General features: G+C 44.4%; 1 protein-coding gene across 1 annotated transcript in view; it reads left to right on the top strand.

Annotated features, from left to right (window-relative positions):
- The first annotated feature begins 4121 nt into the window (after positions 1-4121).
- HHAT (hedgehog acyltransferase) overlaps positions 4122-17612 on the top strand; it is a 147252-nt gene continuing 133761 nt past the window's right edge. The window contains exons 1-6 of the mRNA XM_059468331.1: positions 4122-4314; positions 5672-5739; positions 6925-7038; positions 7645-7839; positions 9091-9303; positions 11892-12063. Coding sequence (XP_059324314.1) covers positions 4221-4314; positions 5672-5739; positions 6925-7038; positions 7645-7839; positions 9091-9303; positions 11892-12063 — 856 coding nt within the window. The 5' untranslated portion in view covers positions 4122-4220. The remainder of the gene's footprint in view (positions 4315-5671; positions 5740-6924; positions 7039-7644; positions 7840-9090; positions 9304-11891; positions 12064-17612) is intronic.

Here is a 17612-nt window from a genome sequence, read left to right as displayed (position 1 = left end):
TCATATTCTGTGATTATGTAATAAAGAGTTTTGTAAAAGCTCACCTTGCATAAAAAGGCAAGAGTAAGGGCCTCTTTAAAAGGCCTCCTGTTACCTCTGTCCTTTTTCATTCTGGATTTCTTTTGCTTAAGTTCCTGATAACCACATCTCAACCTGCCACATAAGAAATGGAGACTTTGATCAAATGGCATTTGAACTTTACAGTCAAAACACAACTCAGGTGCTATGCCAGCTTCAGAAGTAATAGAAGTTAAAAAAGGGGACATCAACATCTACAAGTAACAGACTCTTTGCTAGTGATGTCTGACCCTCTGTTCATAGAGGCAGGGGGAAGACACTCTGCAGCCATTCTGGAAATGAGTAAGCACAGTGCAAACCTTCAAACAGAAGAGATGCTTCTAATTTGTATCAAGAAAACATCTCTACCATCACAAATCATCATTCTGCCTAAGGCTGATTGTTAATTTTGGCCTCAGAGAAAGCTGCTGTGTGTACACAGAATAACATCGCTTTCTTCTCAAAGGGCAAATGCTTTGAAGAGGGGGCCAGGCCTGCATAACTGCTGAGACACAGGGCAAGAGACACATAAAACCTGTTACCTCATTGCTGCTCAAATGACAAATAGGACTTCCTACTGCCATTTTCCAAGAGTTTTTGCTCCCAGATTGCACTGCTGTCTGTCAGCGACTATAGGAATAGTAGCACTTGCTTTTCATTCATGCCATCTAAAACCGTGAGGGCCATGTCAATGCACAGGTATTTGTGCCAGTGATTTTCAGCAGCTCAGTTTACACCTACTCTTGCAAACTTGTTCACTGAGACTTGTCATGTTGTATTATATAAACTAGCATGAATAAGGGTGGGGAAAAAAATAATAGTCTAATGTAGAATTCCAGACAGTGAGGTCTTCCAGCTGGGGCTGTTGTCAAGTTTGTCAGCGTTCCTGCTCACTGGGCTTGGCACCGACCCTTGTGGAAGAGTAACTGATCACCTGGTCCATGCAGGGCTCTTGAATGCCACCACATAACTAGTGATAAAGATGTCCTTTTCAGAGTAACCTGATGTAAAATCTGTACCTTGTTGTACCCATTCCCTTTTGCCGCTGGCAGACTGCTGGTGCTTTGCAGCCATCTAGAGGGCCTGGTGTCTGTGCCGGCTTCAGACAGGTGACCAGAAACCACAAAACTGCAGGAAAAACAAACTCTGCTGACCCTTAGTGGCTGTAACTCAGCTGCAGTGCTTTGGAAATGTTTTCACAAGTTCAGGACTGCTGGTTTGGTGCTGTTATGAAGTCTATTGTCAGATTTTTTTTGGCGGGGCAGGGGGGAAGGTACTAACTAACCCGATGAGGACAAAAGATTGGGGGAGCACTGTCAGCAGAGAATAGCATCTGGCCATCATAGAGGAGAACATCCCTAACCCTGAGATTTTACAGCAGCTCCACAGAGTAAATGCAATTCATATATCTAAGGGCTATCACAACTGACACCATAAACTGAAAGTGAGTAATTCTCTGGCAAAGAGAGGCAGAAAGAAAAAATGGAGGAAAAGGCACAAATCATTCAAGATTATCAGAGGCTCTGATGGACAAATTGGAGATATTAGGAGATGCATATCTGATTAAGATAGGGAAGACAAGTCCTTGTACTGATGGGACTGATAACCGACTGGAGCAGAGTGGCTGGAAAATGGCCCAGTGGAAAAGGATCCAGGGGTGCTGGTTGAGAGCCAGCGTGTGGCCAGGTGGTCAAGAGGGCCAATGGCATTCTGGCTTGTCCCAGCAATGGTGTGGCCAGCAGGACTAGGGCAGTGATTGTCCTGTACTGGGCAATGGTGAGGCCACACCTTGAGTGCTGCGTCCAGTGCTAAGCCCCCTCACGACAAGTAAGGTGTTGAGGCACTGGAGCATGCTCAAAGAAGGGCAAGGGAGCTTGTGGAAAGTCTGGAGAATGAGTCCTGTGAGGAGCAGCACAGGGAGCTGAGGGTGTCCACCCTGGAAGGGTGATGCTCAAGGGGACTGTATCACCCTCCCCAACTGCCTGAAAGGAGGGTGCAGCCAGGGAGCTGTCAGTCTCTTCTCCCAGGAAACTCCTGACAGGACAAGAACAGATAGCATCAACCTCCACCAGGGGAGATCCAGGTTGGACATTGGGAAGAATTTCTTAATGAAAAGGGTAGTTAAGCATTAGAACTGGCTGCCCAGGGAGGTGGTGGAGCCACCCTTCCCAGAATTGTTGAAGAAATGACTGGTTGTGGCACCTAGCACTAGTTTAATTGACATGGTGGTATTCAGCTCAAAGGTTGGACTTGATGCTCTTGGAGGTTTTTTCCAACCTTAATGATTCTATACCTTCATCTGGAGTATTAGGTAGAAGTCTGGCTTTCAAAGATCCAGAAACAGGAATTGGAGGGTGCAACCAGGTGATCAGGGGAACAGAAATATTATTTTGCAAGAGGAACTTAAAGATCTAGCAAGAAAATGTCCTATGGGATATGAAGCGTTTCCCCCCATTCAAATATGACACCACTGATCTCAGCAACAGAGAGGATTAAAAGTCACGTAGTGCAAGATCAGATGAGCATAGATTGCTCAAACCTTTGGGATTGGAAAGTCAGTGTGCTTTTAACTCTACGAACAGTGAGGTTCATTAGTCATGTCGGCAGTGCCAGGAGGAGGAAGCCCTTGCTAAAATGCAGGTTGATCCAGGAGGGAGTTGCCACCACCAGCATTTCCAGCCTCACGCTCTTGCTTTGATGGTGTTGTTCAGACCTGCTGATTGATCAGATTGTGCCGTGATAATGGTAAAAACGGTGTCCCAGCATAATTGTGCCTTGTATTCTGGTGAGAGTGGGCGAGAAGGCGGTGAAAGGCTCTTATGGACACCCTGTAGCAGGCTGGAGGTGGGTGTGCACCTGTAGGCGTATGCATGCCCTGTAGGTGTATGCACACCCTGTAAGCGTATTTACAACTTGTAGCTGTGTATTTACCCCTGTGGCTGTGTATTTACACCCTATAAGCGTATTTACCCCTGTAGCTGTATATTTACATCCTGTGGTTGTATGCACATCCTGTATCTGTGTATTTACACCCTGTGGGTGTATGTATGCACACACCCTATAAGTGTATTTATACCCCGTAGATGTGTATTTACACCCTGTGGGTGTATGCACACCCTGTAGATGTGTATTTACACCCTGTGGGTGTATGCACACCCTATTAGTGTATTTACACCCCATAGCTGTGGATTTACACCCTGAAGGTGTATGCACACCCTGTTGCTATGTATTTACACCCGTGGGTGTATGCACACCCTGCAGTTGTGTATTTACACCCTGTGGGTGTATGCACACCCTATAAGTGTATTTACACGCATAGCTGTGCATTTACACCCCGTAGCTGTGTATGTACACCCTGTAAGTGTATGCACACCCCATAGCTGTGTATTTACCCCCGTAGCTGTGTATGTACACCCTGTAAGTGTATGCACACCCCATAGCTGTGTATTTACCCCCGTAGCTGTGTATGTACACCCTGTAAGTGTATGCACACCCCATAGCTGTGTATTTACCCCCGTAGCTGTGTACCTACCCCCTGTACTGTACGCACACCCCCTACCTGCCTACGCGGGCCCTGTAGCCGCGCACACCCCGTGGCGAGCGGGCTGCAGCGCCCCCCAGCGTTCGGCCGCGCCGGCAGCTCCGCCCCGCTCCGCCCCTGCCGTCCCTCCGCGGGGCGGCCCCCGGGCACGGCCGGCCGCGGGGTCGCTCCAGTGGCGGGAGCTCCGGGCGCGGGGCCGCCCTCTCGTCTGCGGGTGTGGAGCCTCCGCTCATCCCGCCCGAGCCCGCTGCTGCCGCTCCTTCTTCTCCTGGCCGCACAGCCCTCCTCAGGTAAGGGGCAGCGGCGTCTCCCCTCCCTTCCCGTCTGTCCCGGCTCGGTGAGAGCGGCCGGGATCCGGTCCTGGCTCTGTCCCGAGGGTCCCGTGGGCCGTGCCGAGCCCTTGGACCCGCGGCCTCTGCAGCCGGCGCGGCCGGGCATGGCTCGCCTGCCCTGCCGGTAGCTGCGGGCGGAGCGGAGCGGGGCCGCCCCTGAGCCCGGGCCCGGCAGCCGCGGTGCCGTGCCCCGTGTCCCGCTGCTCGGTGCCCGTCTGCCCTCCGCCAGGACACCGCTCCCGTCTCTCTTTCCCCGCAGGGAGGCGGCCGGCGGGAGCAGCTCCGTGCCGATGCTGCTGCCGGCCTGGGAGCTGTGCCTCTACGGGCTGCTGACCGTGGGCTCCCACCTCTACGCTTTCTACGAGGCGCACCAAGTGTCCCGAAGTAAGTGCGCGACGTGGGCGGGCTCGCTCGGCGCAGCTTCCCGCCCGCGGCTGGCCAGGCTGTTCGGTGTGAGTTCTCCTCTCTGGTCGGTTTCTGCTTTGTTCCTGTGCGAGGAGCCCCTGTGTCCTTCCCAGCTGCCAGCCTGCTGCATGCGAGGAAGCAGTAGGCAGATGCCACCTGAGCAGAGAGCTTTGTCCCAGGGCTTTTTTGCCTTTGAGTGCCAGGTCTGCCCTCGGAAATGCTGTACTCGGACGTGGCTGTCAGGGAATTGATGAGGGAGACTTCTGAAGCTCAGCTACTCAGGTAGGGAAGATTCAGGGAAGTTGGTTTGATTTGTGTTGTTGTCCCTGGTTAGTCACCAACAGCCCCTTGCAGGTGGGTCATTTAGGAGCAGCTCTGCCTTCTGATGGAAATTGCCAGGTCTGAACCTAGGGAGGCCCTAGGGCAAGTTGGTGCTCCCTGCCTGGAGCTCTCGTCCAGGACTCAGAGCAATGGTTGGGTTGTCTGTAGAGTTTTGTGGTCAGCTTGTTTCCAAACACTTACCTCTGCCTTGTGTAACCTCTTAGTAGCTGCTGTGGTGGCTTGGTTTGGAGCTGGGGAGGTGTGTATTGCAGAGCGAGAGTGAGATTTTAAACAAGTTAAGTACAATTTGTAGATGAAAAGAAGCTGTGTTATAGCACATTGCTATTTAAATGGAAATAAAAATTGTCTTATAAAAGTATAAGAAGCTAGAGAGGCTTTGCAGAGAATATATGTTGCATCTTATTAGGCTTCAATCAACAAAGTTCTGCATTAATGACTCTACCTGGCTCTTGAAAGCCCTCAAGGGAAGAAGTGCCAGAAAGGCGTTTGCAGGGCAGTGGAAGGAGTTCTGTGTAACTGGGTACAAAGCTGTGCCCCCATGGTCTTGCACCCAGCAAGTCTGCTGCAGAAATGACAAAATGTGGTAGCAATGGGCTCTAGAGGCAGCTTCTCTGAGCAGCTTTTCCCTGTTTAGGCAGTGCTGGCCACTCTTGGGTGTGTGTCCCCCTTCTGCTCTGGTGGGAGACACCAGGCAGTTCTGAAAAATGGCGAGTGAGGGTTAGTGCGGGTCTTGTGTGCTAAAAGGCGGGTTGCTGCCACTGTCCCTGTTGCCAGGGGGAATCAAAACACTGGTTCTGGGAAACTGCTTTGCCATTTCTATGGGCCCCCCACCTAGTGAGCAGTGATGTGGAGAACTTGCCCTTCCCTGGATATGGGTATCCTCACTGCTGGAGACCACGTGGGAAGGTGTTGCTCTTGAGCAGCAAAGAACCCACCCCTGACTCTTCCTGCTCTGGCTGCTGTGTCCGTATCAAAGGTTTGCTCTTCCCTGCAGAGTATGAAGCTGCAATGGACAGAAGGTTTGGGCTGGACCCAGGGACTCTCTTTCGGGGGCTAAAAAAGGTAGGAGGGGTGACAGTGTCTTGCTTTGTGGGAATAATCATGCCTCCACACCCTTTGCTCATCCAAGCTTCTGATTTAGCTTTAGAAGTTTATAGTAACATGCAGATTTGGATATTTATAGTTAATTTTAGTCTGATGTTTCTGATGAGGAAGAGAGACTGGCTGGGTGTGTCTGGATTTCAGAATCATAACCAAAGTTCTGCTCCTTTTCTTGATCCCTGACTTAAGTGTTTATGCTTTGCTACAGATCTTGATAACCCTATATTTTACTGTTTGGCCTTAAAACTCTGATCAACCTTGACACTTTCTGCAGCCTTCTCCCCTTTTTTCTTGTTAGTGGGTGATTTGGATAATGCTTAATGTCAATTAACATGTTTTTCTCTTGGTTGACCTGTAGTACAGCATAGAGGAGAACGGATTTTAAGGTGTAAAGTCTTAAAGAAACAGAGTTGGTATTAAAACAACCCAAAACTAAAACAGTAAGAAACTGGCAGTCCTCTACCCCAAACTAAAAAACGCATCCCTACCCCCCTTGCTTGCATTTCTTCAAAAGTTTGTGAGGTCAAAAGCAAATAATCCAACTAATCTTAAGGATTGCTTACACAAAAGCAGGAATGCATGTCTAAGTGTTTCGGTGTTTAGGCCTCCCATCACTGCTGGTAATGGACCTTTGATATGTGCTTTTTAGAAAGCTTTAAGGCAGTTGAGATGAACTTTTAGTAAGGCTCTGTATTGGACATGGCGCTACTGGCTGATCCCTCTTACCTAATTTAGATAAAAATTTTTATCAGCTGACCTAACTCCATCTAATTACAACTAGACTTTGCTGAAATGGAGAGGTAATCTTTTCTTCCAGCAAAGTACCTTTCTACTGAAGTTCTTGGTATTCCAAGGCAGAGCAGAGTTGCTCTGAATCCCTCAGGAGAGCTGAAGTTGCTCAGCTTCAGCACCAGTGTGGGGCTGAGGAGGCACTGCACCATGTAAAGCTCTGTTTTCTTGAACTGCCCCATTGGAAGTGAAAATGATGCTGAGTTCACTGCTGCAAGTGATCCACCTGCGTTGCTGAATTGGTGTTCCTGAGATGTGGGAGTTCTGTTGGGTACCACACAGCAGTTGTATTATGGAGATACTCCTTTGTCCCTTATGGCCAGATACACATAGTGACCAGTTCCCTTCGTTCCACAGGACCCCATGGACTTTGAGTGGAGCTACTGGGTTGAATGGGGAAGGGAACGTATTCTTTGGCTTCTGGCTGGTCACCTGCTGGTATCACAGATGTCCAGGCTCTTGGTGGAGAAGGTATGTAGGGATTTTCTTCACAGTGGGGAGTTTCTGATGGGTTTGTTTACTGTGGACATGGGAAGCTTTGCAGTGAGGCCACTGACAGTAGTAAAGCTCATCCTGTAGTGTGAATTGTGTGTGGGGATTGGTTGCCTTAATGTTTGGAGACTTCAGTCTCCAACCTCTAAAAGCCTCTGCCTTGTAAGCCATTAAACAGCATTGTTTGATTTATACACATAAGAGGGGTGCAGCTGTTCCTTTATGATGGAAGTATGTAAAGTGATGGCTGCTTGGGTTTTGGCATGATTGCTAAATAATTGTATGATTGTGGGAAATTATCTGTGTGTGGTGTCACACCTGCTAGTCTGAGGAAGGAAAGGAAGAAATTATGCTCTCCCTCAAATTAGGGAGGCTGGTTTTCACGTGATGCTACGACAGAAATACCTTCCCTTTCACTTTTAGGGTTACAGTTGGATTTCTGTGGTTTTTTTCATGTGTGTTCCTCACCTTGTTGACTATATTTGTGTTCACTGCAGAACCTGTGTAGGCAGCACAGGTATTGAGTGCTTTTGTTCTTTAGAAATAATTAAACTAAAAGATTGCTAACTTTTCTTTTTCTGACAGTATAAACCATGGTGCTTGATGGCTTATGGAATGGCTGCCTGCTGGTTGTTACTGGGAATCAAGGGCTTTGCTGTCATTTTGTTACATGCAGCTATTTCCTTTGCTGTGGCTCAGTTTCAGCTGTCACTCCTGACATGGTTGTGCTCCCTTGTCCTTCTGGCCACTTTACGCATACCAGCCGTGGAAGAAACCAAGGTAATGTGAGAAGGACTAATTAAACATCAAATTAATTATGGTGATGGTTGCCTGTAGTGGTGTCTATCTCTATGGCAGCCTACTGTCCCTTCAGTTGATATAAGCAGGGGTTGCTTTGAGGAATCCTAAGCAGTAGCACTGCAGTGACTCATGCTGGAGCTTCTCCAGTTAAAGTCACATTTCTCTATCATGGTGGCCAGTGCATTGGAATAAAAGTATGTTCATTAACGTGTAAGTGGTATTCAGTGGAGCTGGAGTATAATACTTCACTAGTGCTCTATTATATGCATTTCATTGGAACTCTGATCATGCCAATTTAAGGTGCTGGGTTTTGGGTTTGTATCCAGGAGTTACTCAGTTAAGCATGCCTGTGACTTCTGCAGAGAGGGAGACTTTCTCCTACAGTTTGAGCTGTACCAAATGAGTTACTTGCATCAATTAGCTGTAAGCAAGCTCCGTTTCACTCCTTGTATAGTGGCTTTTTCTGGGTAGTACAGATATGGAAAAACTGTTGACCAGTTGTGAGGAAGTGTCCTGTTGTATTTTATTGGACCAATGGGAAAACCAGGACGTTTGTTATAAGGAGTGTTGCCCTGATGTTCAGGGAGAAGGGGGAGTGAGTGTGTAGAATCTCTTTTTGTGGTGTGGTCAATTTTGTGATTTGCTCTGCTGAGGAGAGGGCCAGTGCAATACAAATTGTCAGTCAGCCAAGCTACATTTGCTGATATTTCCAAGTTTTTTGCCATGATTGGATTGTTGCTGGCCAATGTGTGATACCAAGTGTCAAAGAATCAATAAATGCACAGTAGTAACATTTTTCCAGCCTGAAGTTTTCTCATGAGTGACTGATTCTCCTTATATCTAGCTTAAGCCCTAGCAGTCCCTTGGCTTTTTGGTTTGAATATTGTAGTACTGGACTAAATCTGAGGTAGATAATGTTTCATTTTTGTGAGAAGAGCTCTCCTGCTGTCCTGGTACTTCACAGCCTGACGTGTTTCTGAAACCAAGCTGTTGTCTCTTTATGCTGGCTGCAGTAGCTCTGGAGCACCTTTCTCCACCAAAAGCCAGTGCTTGTTGTTTGTGTGTTTATTGCTGTTCACTTTAGATTCTCATTCCTGCTGCTATTGGCTTTAGTTTCTTCCTGCTGCTGCTGCTGACCCCAAAAGCTGAGATCTGAGTAGACATTGCTGTCTTGCCATAGAGAAAACACAGCTTTGCACCACCATGATCTGGCTTTGTTCTGTTTTGCAGAGAAGGTGGTACGACACTGAAAACGAGTATTATCTGCTGCTCTTCACGGTGTCTGTCCGCTGCCTGTTCTGCACCAGCTTCAGCCTGGAGTACTGCTGGCATGCACCCAGCCAGAAGTCATCCCACTCCTTCCCCTGGATGCTGGCTTATGTGTTTTACTATCCTACATTCCACAATGGACCCCTTGTCAATTTTGATGAATTCAGTAAACAGGTAACAGTGATTGTTGTTTGGGTGTCTAAAGCTGTCTTCCACATAATTATAAAATCAAGAAATAATGCTATAGGAATGTTACAATTTTGAGTAATCATGAGAACTTTTGTAATGTCCTGTATATCAGCTTTTAACACAAGCCTGTCTTCCCAAGTTCTTCTGCTTCACAAGATGCTCTTGTCTAACATCAGATTCATCCCTTCAACCAGGGAGCCAGTGACATGCTTTGTTACATATGGAGAGTGTTCATAATTTTAGCATGCAGCTTCTGGACTGTTTTTTTGTTTTCTTCTTCATCAAGTGAAATAAAACTAATGTTTTCAGCATAAGCTTGCTATTAACTCTGAAATGGATTTCAGAGCCACAGAAAGCTGATAGATTGTATTGGGAATTCCTGAAAACTCCAGTTTCTCCTCACATTGATGTGAAAACAGCTGATGACTTACTAGGAGCACTTTGCTTCAACTGAGCAGCTTGTTTAAAATATAAGACTCACAAACTTTACTGAATGCTTTTCTTAGTCCCTTGCAGGCTTCTGTTCAAGCCTGCTTTTTACATGATGGGAGAAGTCCATGCTTTCATCCTTTATTGCTTTCCGTATTTTCTTACATACTTGAGTAAGAAGTGGCATCACAACCTGTTATGTCTATAGTTAAAATTATTGTGTCAAAGTAGATTAGTGAACATTTCAAACCATAAAACTGCTTTTTCAGTTTATGCATAGAAGCCTAGGGATCGCTTGCTTCTGTTTACATTTGGGAATTTTCTGTTGAAGCCAAAGGAAGTACTGGGCTTTATGAAAGTGAAACTAGATTCCAGTGGATCCTTGAGTGAAAAGTCCTATGCTCATTTGTTTTCACTTGCTTTGGAAGATGCAAGGTTGAATGTTGTTACCTTGGGCTGGATATTGTGGGAACAGTCCACATAGACTTGCATAGAAACTGAGGTAGTATTTTTTTACTAATTTTTGTTTTGTAGCTTCTGAAGTGTGTTAAATTCCAACTAAATCCTTGTACACCAGGAGAGGGACAGTCGTACTTTCTTTCCAAGGACTGTTTCAGAAGACCTATGAGATTCCAAGCTGAAAACAGCTTGGGGATAGCTGATAGGAAAAACTGGGGGAGCCTTGCTTTGAAATTTAGCTCACCTGATATGGCTCAGCAAAGAACTATGCAAAGAGCACATGTATTCTTGGTGTAAGAAGAAAAAGGAAGATTGAGAATAATATGTCTGTATTTGCAGAAGGTTCTCATTAAATATTTACAGATGTGTGTAGTTAAAGCCATGAAGAAGATGGAACAAACTGAACAAGCCTAATGTGTTTGCTGAAGGGTATGTCAGAGCTCTTACCTGAGCAGAGGGTATTACCTTGGCAGAAGAGATCAGAAAAGGGTTTCAACAGATGCAGTGCCCAGCAGTTGATTCAAAATGCACAATACAAAGAGGATATTTATTGATGCCCTTGTAAGAGACCACTCTCAGAACCCCTTAACTGAAGCTGAGCCTTGGATGAGGGTTCCTGCTGAGCACAATGGAAAGCAGAAATTCTGGAGCTGGAGACAATGGACTGCTGCATGACCCCTGGAGTGTAATAGTAGTTCTGGCAATTGGCATCCACTGCCACTTTGTCACTGGCCTTGTGGAATTGCTGGGCTGAAGCGCAAGGCACAGCAGTTCTAGACACGGGTTTGAAGGGCTGTTGTGCAAATCCCTGTGGTAAAATGGTAGTGTCCAAGCTTTCACATTGTCATGTAGCTTGATACAAAGGAGCTCTCCAAATGAGTGGGCATGTTAACTGTGCTGTGCTTGGGACTGAGGGCCTGTGCAGATGAGTTGGTTACTTCTCTTGTATGTGCATTTTTGTGGCCAGTTAGAGACTAGACAAGGAGATGTTGCATACAATAATGGATGTGTAACACATGACTGAATTTTTAGGCAATCCTATGTTTCTGGTTTTTGATTCTATTCTCTCTTATTGTGAAAAGGTGGTGCAATAATAATATGCCCATGTGTTTGCTGCAGTTAGCAGTCTAAGAGTTTGGAGCCTCTTGAGAAGCCTGTCAACTGCAAACTTTGCCTTATTGGATATTTAGCTTGCACTTCCATTTTCTCAGCACATTCTGTGGATCTTGCTGACTTTGGCAATGCTATGGGAGGAAAATTAAGAACTGTCCTCTAGTCATTGATTCTCTGCAGTTGGTAGAAGTTGGAGGTATTTTAAGAGTAAGCAGTTATTGTTCCTGTTTGGAAGGGCTGCTGCTTGGAAAACCACCTTCTTCCTAGCTGTAGTTTCTTTAATCTTTTTATATTATCTCCAGAGGTCAAGTTGCAAGAGTTAAAGTCTCGTGTCTGGATTCTGTTCAGGTTAACAACAGTTGGCCTTTTTTACAACAGTTTGGTGCAATGTCCATACACATTTGGCTTCTTGTTGGTTTCTACTGCTTACTGAGATTGAGAATGGAAAGACCAGTCTCCCTCTAGAGTGTGTGAGGAGTTTCCAAATGGTGTAGTCAAAAGTTCCCAGGATAAGTATTTTGAGTAAAATGGTCAGTTTTGTGCCAGGTAACCTCTTTGGATTTCTTCTTTAGATGAGGAGACAAGAAGCTTTCAGTGTGAAGACCAATCTCATCATCTTAATTGTGGGCATAATTCGTATTTTCTTTTGGTGGTGCCTGGCTGAGCTGATGATTCACCTCATGTATATCCATGCTCTCTACAGTAGTGCTCTGCCTTTGGAATCTGCATCTTACTGGGCCTTGGGTGAGTATGGAAACAGCAGCAGAAATCTTTCTTCTTCCCCCAGTTCAAGAACCCCAGTCTGCATCTCTTATGTCCGCTTGTAGGTACTTAAATGTAGCACATTATAGCAAGCCACTGTCAGAAAGGTGGTCTATGGACTCTTAATATAACATGTGGATTGTCCATAAGCTTAGTTGAACTTATTGAGCTGCTTCCTAAATTAATTTTGTCGTTTTTCCAGTCTAAAGTATGTCTGTAAACTGTGGCCTAAGGTGATTCTCCCCCTCAAGTCGTAGAAGTGGACACTTAAAAGGAGTTTATTTATTGTGGGGATGAAGAAGGGGAGATGTTAAGAATTATTTTTATCTCCTCCTGATTGGTGTTTCTATGCATTCATGTTGAAAAGTAAAAGGACAGAATTTGTAAAACTAGTGGAGGGAAGGACTTGCAAATAAGGTAACATGAAAGTAGTAGTCACTGCCTCTCAGTTCTGTTTTCCTGCTTGGCTTCCCTTTCTTCCACCTTGTCTGCAGTCCCTGGTATTTCATTAATATGCCCAGCTGTGAGGAAAAAAGAGTGCTGACAAATCAGTGTAAATCAGCAAAACATTTAGGTGATGGTAAGCAACTGGCATATGTGGTTGATTTGATTCCTGCCCCCCTTCCCAAGCTGTATCACCAGGTAGGAAGAAGAAAAGCAAAGAAACCCCAGACTTTAAAACTTGTTTCTGAAAAAGCCTTGGTGATTTCTGCCTTGCAGGAGATGTCTTTTGCACCAGGGATTGATACACCCACTGGTATGGAGCTCACCTGTGCCACCACAGTGTGGTGTGTGTTGGAGAGCACTTGGACTGCACTGGGCTCTGGTCAGCAGAGGGCAATGTGAGCACTCTCTGTGTACCCCTGTGTGCATACATACACTCTTGATGCATGTTTTAGTATATAATTTTGATATCTAAGAAAGGGCAAGGGCAGATGGAGAGCAAGAAAGGGACAGGTATGCCTCAGTGGTTTGTTATTTGTTCTACTCCTCACTCAGTCACTGTTTAGAAAGGGGGTTCTGAGTTGTCATTTTCTATTCTAAACATCAGTTCATTGTTAACTTAAATCTGTTAGCTCCTTGTGCGTGTGTGTGTTACAAAAAGCTGGCCACTTGATAATGCAGGGAAGGCTCCAGAATTAGGGATGAAATATTCCAGCAGTGGTGCTACTGATGGATTCCTCCCACCCTTCAAGACTACCAGTGTTGATTTTATAGGGAGGGGAGAGAGATGTTATAGACAACAGCTAAGCTGTCTATGTATTTATTTGAAATAAAGTGTGCTATCCTAAGAATTAACATGCATTTTGAACAGAGGGTTAGAAAAGGTGAAAATGCCTCAAAGCAAGAAGAGATGAAAGCCACTGTTAGAGCAGGTTTGGACTGTAAGGATGCCTGATGTCAAATTAAATGATTGTATTCTAACAAGCTGCCTGTGGAGACCCTGCCTTTAGGACAGGTGTACTCAAAGTATAACCCTATTCTTATTGAGCTCTGTTGTTGTAGTAATGTAGGCAGGTGTTTAAAATATACTATAAATGAGATTTTCAGCTAGAAGTTGGTCAATTACTGTTTTCTCTGCAGGTTTTACCACAATGATTATATAGGTTTCCTTAGACACAAATCAGTGCTAGGCTACTGTTGTGACTTGCTTTAGGGAGCTACCAATATATGAGTATGGGTACTGGTAATTTACTATTAAGTCTTACCTGGACCCTTATGGATCTCAGCATGCTTCTACACCAGTTCCTGTACAGAGCCAGGCTCTCTCCTCTGTTACTTTGCATGCTGTGTTATGGGAACTAATTTCATCAGATAACTGAGTCTTAAGACCAAGGAAGCAGCTTGCTGTTGACTCAGGGGGATTATCCATGGTGTGTAAGCCTTTCTGCACTGATGGGGCTTGTTCATTTTGGGTGTCCTGTTTGACTACAGCAGCTCCAAAACAGCATGAGCATCTATTTACACTGTGATGCCTGGCTGCCCTGATAGCCTGGTAAACTTAAGGGAAAGGCTGTGAGGCTGTTCAGCAATCACCTCTAATTAGGCAGCTTATATCTGCTACTGCTTTTCTTTTTTCTGGGCTAACTTTGAACAATGGGCAGTAAATGCCAGAAGTGCAGGCAAGACAGCACTGCTGTGAGGTTTTGCTCTCAGCACCTAAGGGCAGTGTCAGTCTACTCCTCATGACTGTGAAGCTGCAGTGTGTTCTGCATCACTGGGTGGTGTTCCTGTAAGGTGAGACAACAAAGAAATAAAAATATACCCCAAAACTAAATCCTGAGTTATAATGCTTGTTAAAAAATGCTAGTGTATAACAGTGCCATTTATAGCCATGTAAAGCATAAGTGCTAAAGTGATCTAAACTAACATTGCTAAGGGCACACAGGTATAAAGTTAAAAAATAGTAGGAGAATGTTACCCAGCAGTAGAAGTATTTTCTCTTGCGTGGATGGAATCAGAGACAAATGAGTTTCTAGAAGCAGCCACATACCCTAAGTGGTGCAGTATAGCTTTTCAATAACCAAATATTAGATCCCCCATCCAGAACAGAATCCAGAATATGATGGGGCTGTGTCCAACTCTATGCCTGCTTGCCATATATGTATGGGCCTTCAGTCTGTGGAAGGGATGTGAATGTCTGAACACAGAATTAATTCAAAGATGCCAGCTGTGCAATCACAGAACTTTTATTTATTGGCCCCAAGAAGCCATTGTTTGGAGAATGTGAGCATTTTCCAGAATTCACAAATCATTGTGTCTCTGTTCACAAATGTTTGTGTCTGTGGATAGTTAGCTGTTGACATACTGAGCAATATCAGGGCATTTGTGCTTTTTTAATGATGACTATCAAATGCAGTGTTTATAGCAATTCTGTGGGTTTGTGTTGGTGCTGCATCTCGTTCTGGTAGCATCAGTCAGATTGGCTGAAAGAATTGGATGCTTTCAGAATTAATGACACAGCAGGAAGACTCATATTCCATGTTAATGGAAGCCATGATAGTTCATTCTTCTCAGTTTTAACATTAATTTGGAATAATTTTCTGCCTTTACATTTTACAGTGTAAAATGTAGATTTGCAGGCACCAAGAATAAAAACCACTATGAATTCCAGTAATCCAGTATCCTGATGAATTGCAGCATAACAGAACAATAGCTACACTGTGCCAGAGCAGAGGTTCATCTGTTCTACAGAGTAATTTTTGGATATGCTATGTAATGAAGCAAGAGAAAAGAAATGAGTAAAAGACAGGTAGAGTGGTGATCCTTTTCAGTGTCTGTTCTTCAAGCTTGTGCAGCTGAATGACAAATTCACTGACATGTGGTAATGGGGAGCTTAACAGCATTGGTTGAAAGAGCTCAAATTGAAACAAGTGATTCTTTTTTTTCTTTGCTATGACAATGTAGACTATCAATGGTAAAATTCAGTCTGCTGAGGTACATTCTATTGTATAGAAACTGAAATGTGTGTTGCGAGGTCATTTGTGTGTTAAGTCTGATTCTGAAAATGCAGATGTTGGAAGAAACACTGCCTGTATTTCCCTGATGAGCCTTCACATTTATCCTGGTGATTCAGCAAGATCACTTATCCCTGCTCACCTGAGCAGAGCTTCACATCCATCTGGCAAGGTGCAGGGAATGATGGAAGACAGAAATGTGTATGAAAATACATTGTTGAATATAATTGTTGCATTGGATTCATCTTAAAAGCTCCTGTAGTTGTGAAAATATATTTTGCTAGGAATCTGTCTGTGCTTTGCCAGAGGTATGTGATGTATAGATGTACATCTAGGATATGCACACCTGATGGAATGTTGTGAATTCCCTGTGGGTTTCATCTGTCTGTCCTAACCAGGTGCAGTCCTTTTGTTCTAGTGAAGGACGCACAAGGTAGTGTCAATTAGCTGTCACTGTTTTAATTATTAACTAGGCTCTGCTGCTTCAAAAGGGTAATTTCATATGAGGGGCATATAAGTCAGTTAGAATATGACCTGTTCAAAGGTGGAGCCACGTGGCTTAATCTGTAGTTGCTGATCTCATGTTTTAATTTGTTAGAAGAAGAAATGTTATGTATGTTCGTCTTTGACACTGAGACCTACAAAGTAGTCTGTGTAAATTGGATGTAGGGTTCTGTAAATTGGATGTAGGGTTCTGGTTTTGTGTTTGCAGTTTTTTATGATAAATCCAGAGATAGGAAGTAGATCTCTAAGTTCATTTTCAGAAGCATGCAGCATTTTGCTATTGAAATCAGGGGATCTGTTCATCTAAGTACTAATGAAATACTAAGAGGAGTCTTAGATTTTTTCCATTCTGGAAGATAATGATAAGGAGAAATTGATGAAATATTTGGCATCTTGAGGTCTGTTTGAAAACTGGAAATATAAACACAAATCAGAAAACTTCGATTTTCTTTTTCCTAGAATATTAAGTTGTTCCCTGTTTTGTAGAAAGAAGTGTTCATGTGTGTAAGTTTTCTTTTTCTAATCCTTCCTGTAGGCTAAACTTCAAGATCCTATTGGCAATTAACCTGCTTCTATGACTGCTTTTCTTTTTAATTATGCATATTGTGGCTTAATCCCAGCTAGAAACTGAACACTACACAGCTGCCCACTCCTTTTCTTTTCTTGGAGAGGTGGGAAGAGAATCGGAAGAATAAAACTGAGCATTTATGGATTGAGATAAAGACAGTTTAATAGGTCAATTAAAAACTGCATGCACAAGCAAAGCAAAACAAGGAATTAATGCCTCACTTCTCTAGGCTGGCAGATTTGGATCTGGACTCCTTCAAGCATAATGGTTACTTTGGAAGACAAATGCTATTACTCTGAGCATCGCCTGCCTTTCTTTTCCCCCCAGCTTTAGATGCTAAGCATGATATACGGTATGGGATACCCTTTGGGTCAGCTGTCCTGGCTGTGCCTCCTCCAAGCCCCTTGTGCACCCTCAGCCTTCTCACTGGTGGAGGGTGAGGAGCAGAAAAGATCTTGGCTCTCTAAACCCTGTAGTAACAAAAGCATCTCTCTGCTTTCATCAACAAATAAAGCAAATGAAATGTTTTCTGCCCGAATCCAAAACACAGCCCCACACTGGCCACTGTGAAGAAAATGAGCTCTATCCCAGTAAAAAACAGGGCAATGTGATGACTCTTGGTTTATTTAGAGACCCTTTTCCTGCAAGTATTTTCTATTGAACACAATGCTTACAGTAGATATTTTCATATAATGGTTTGAGTTGGAAGGGACCTTAAAGATCATATAATTCTAACCCCTTTGCCGTGGGCATTCCTTCCACTAGACCAAGTTTCTCAAAGTCCTTGGGAGTATTCATGGTAGGTGTCTTTAAAGCATGTGTGTGCTTGAAAAGCCTTCTGGTTTACTTTAACTTGGAAGATCCATCTATGCCTTGACTGAGAGTCCTTTGACAGTTCTGTTTAGTCTTGTTTAGGTAATTTCTTTGGAACCTTTATGTCCATTCAGCTTCCTCTAAAAATAAGCAGCCTCCAGGACAAACACTGTGGTACTTTCCTGCCA

The sequence above is a fragment of the Ammospiza nelsoni genome, chromosome 3, assembly GCF_027579445.1.
Source record: "Ammospiza nelsoni isolate bAmmNel1 chromosome 3, bAmmNel1.pri, whole genome shotgun sequence".
In the NCBI taxonomy this organism is placed as follows: domain Eukaryota; kingdom Metazoa; phylum Chordata; class Aves; order Passeriformes; family Passerellidae; genus Ammospiza; species Ammospiza nelsoni.
The sequence above is the reverse complement of the archived record's forward strand: the minus strand, read 5'-3'. Positions and strand labels throughout refer to the sequence as shown.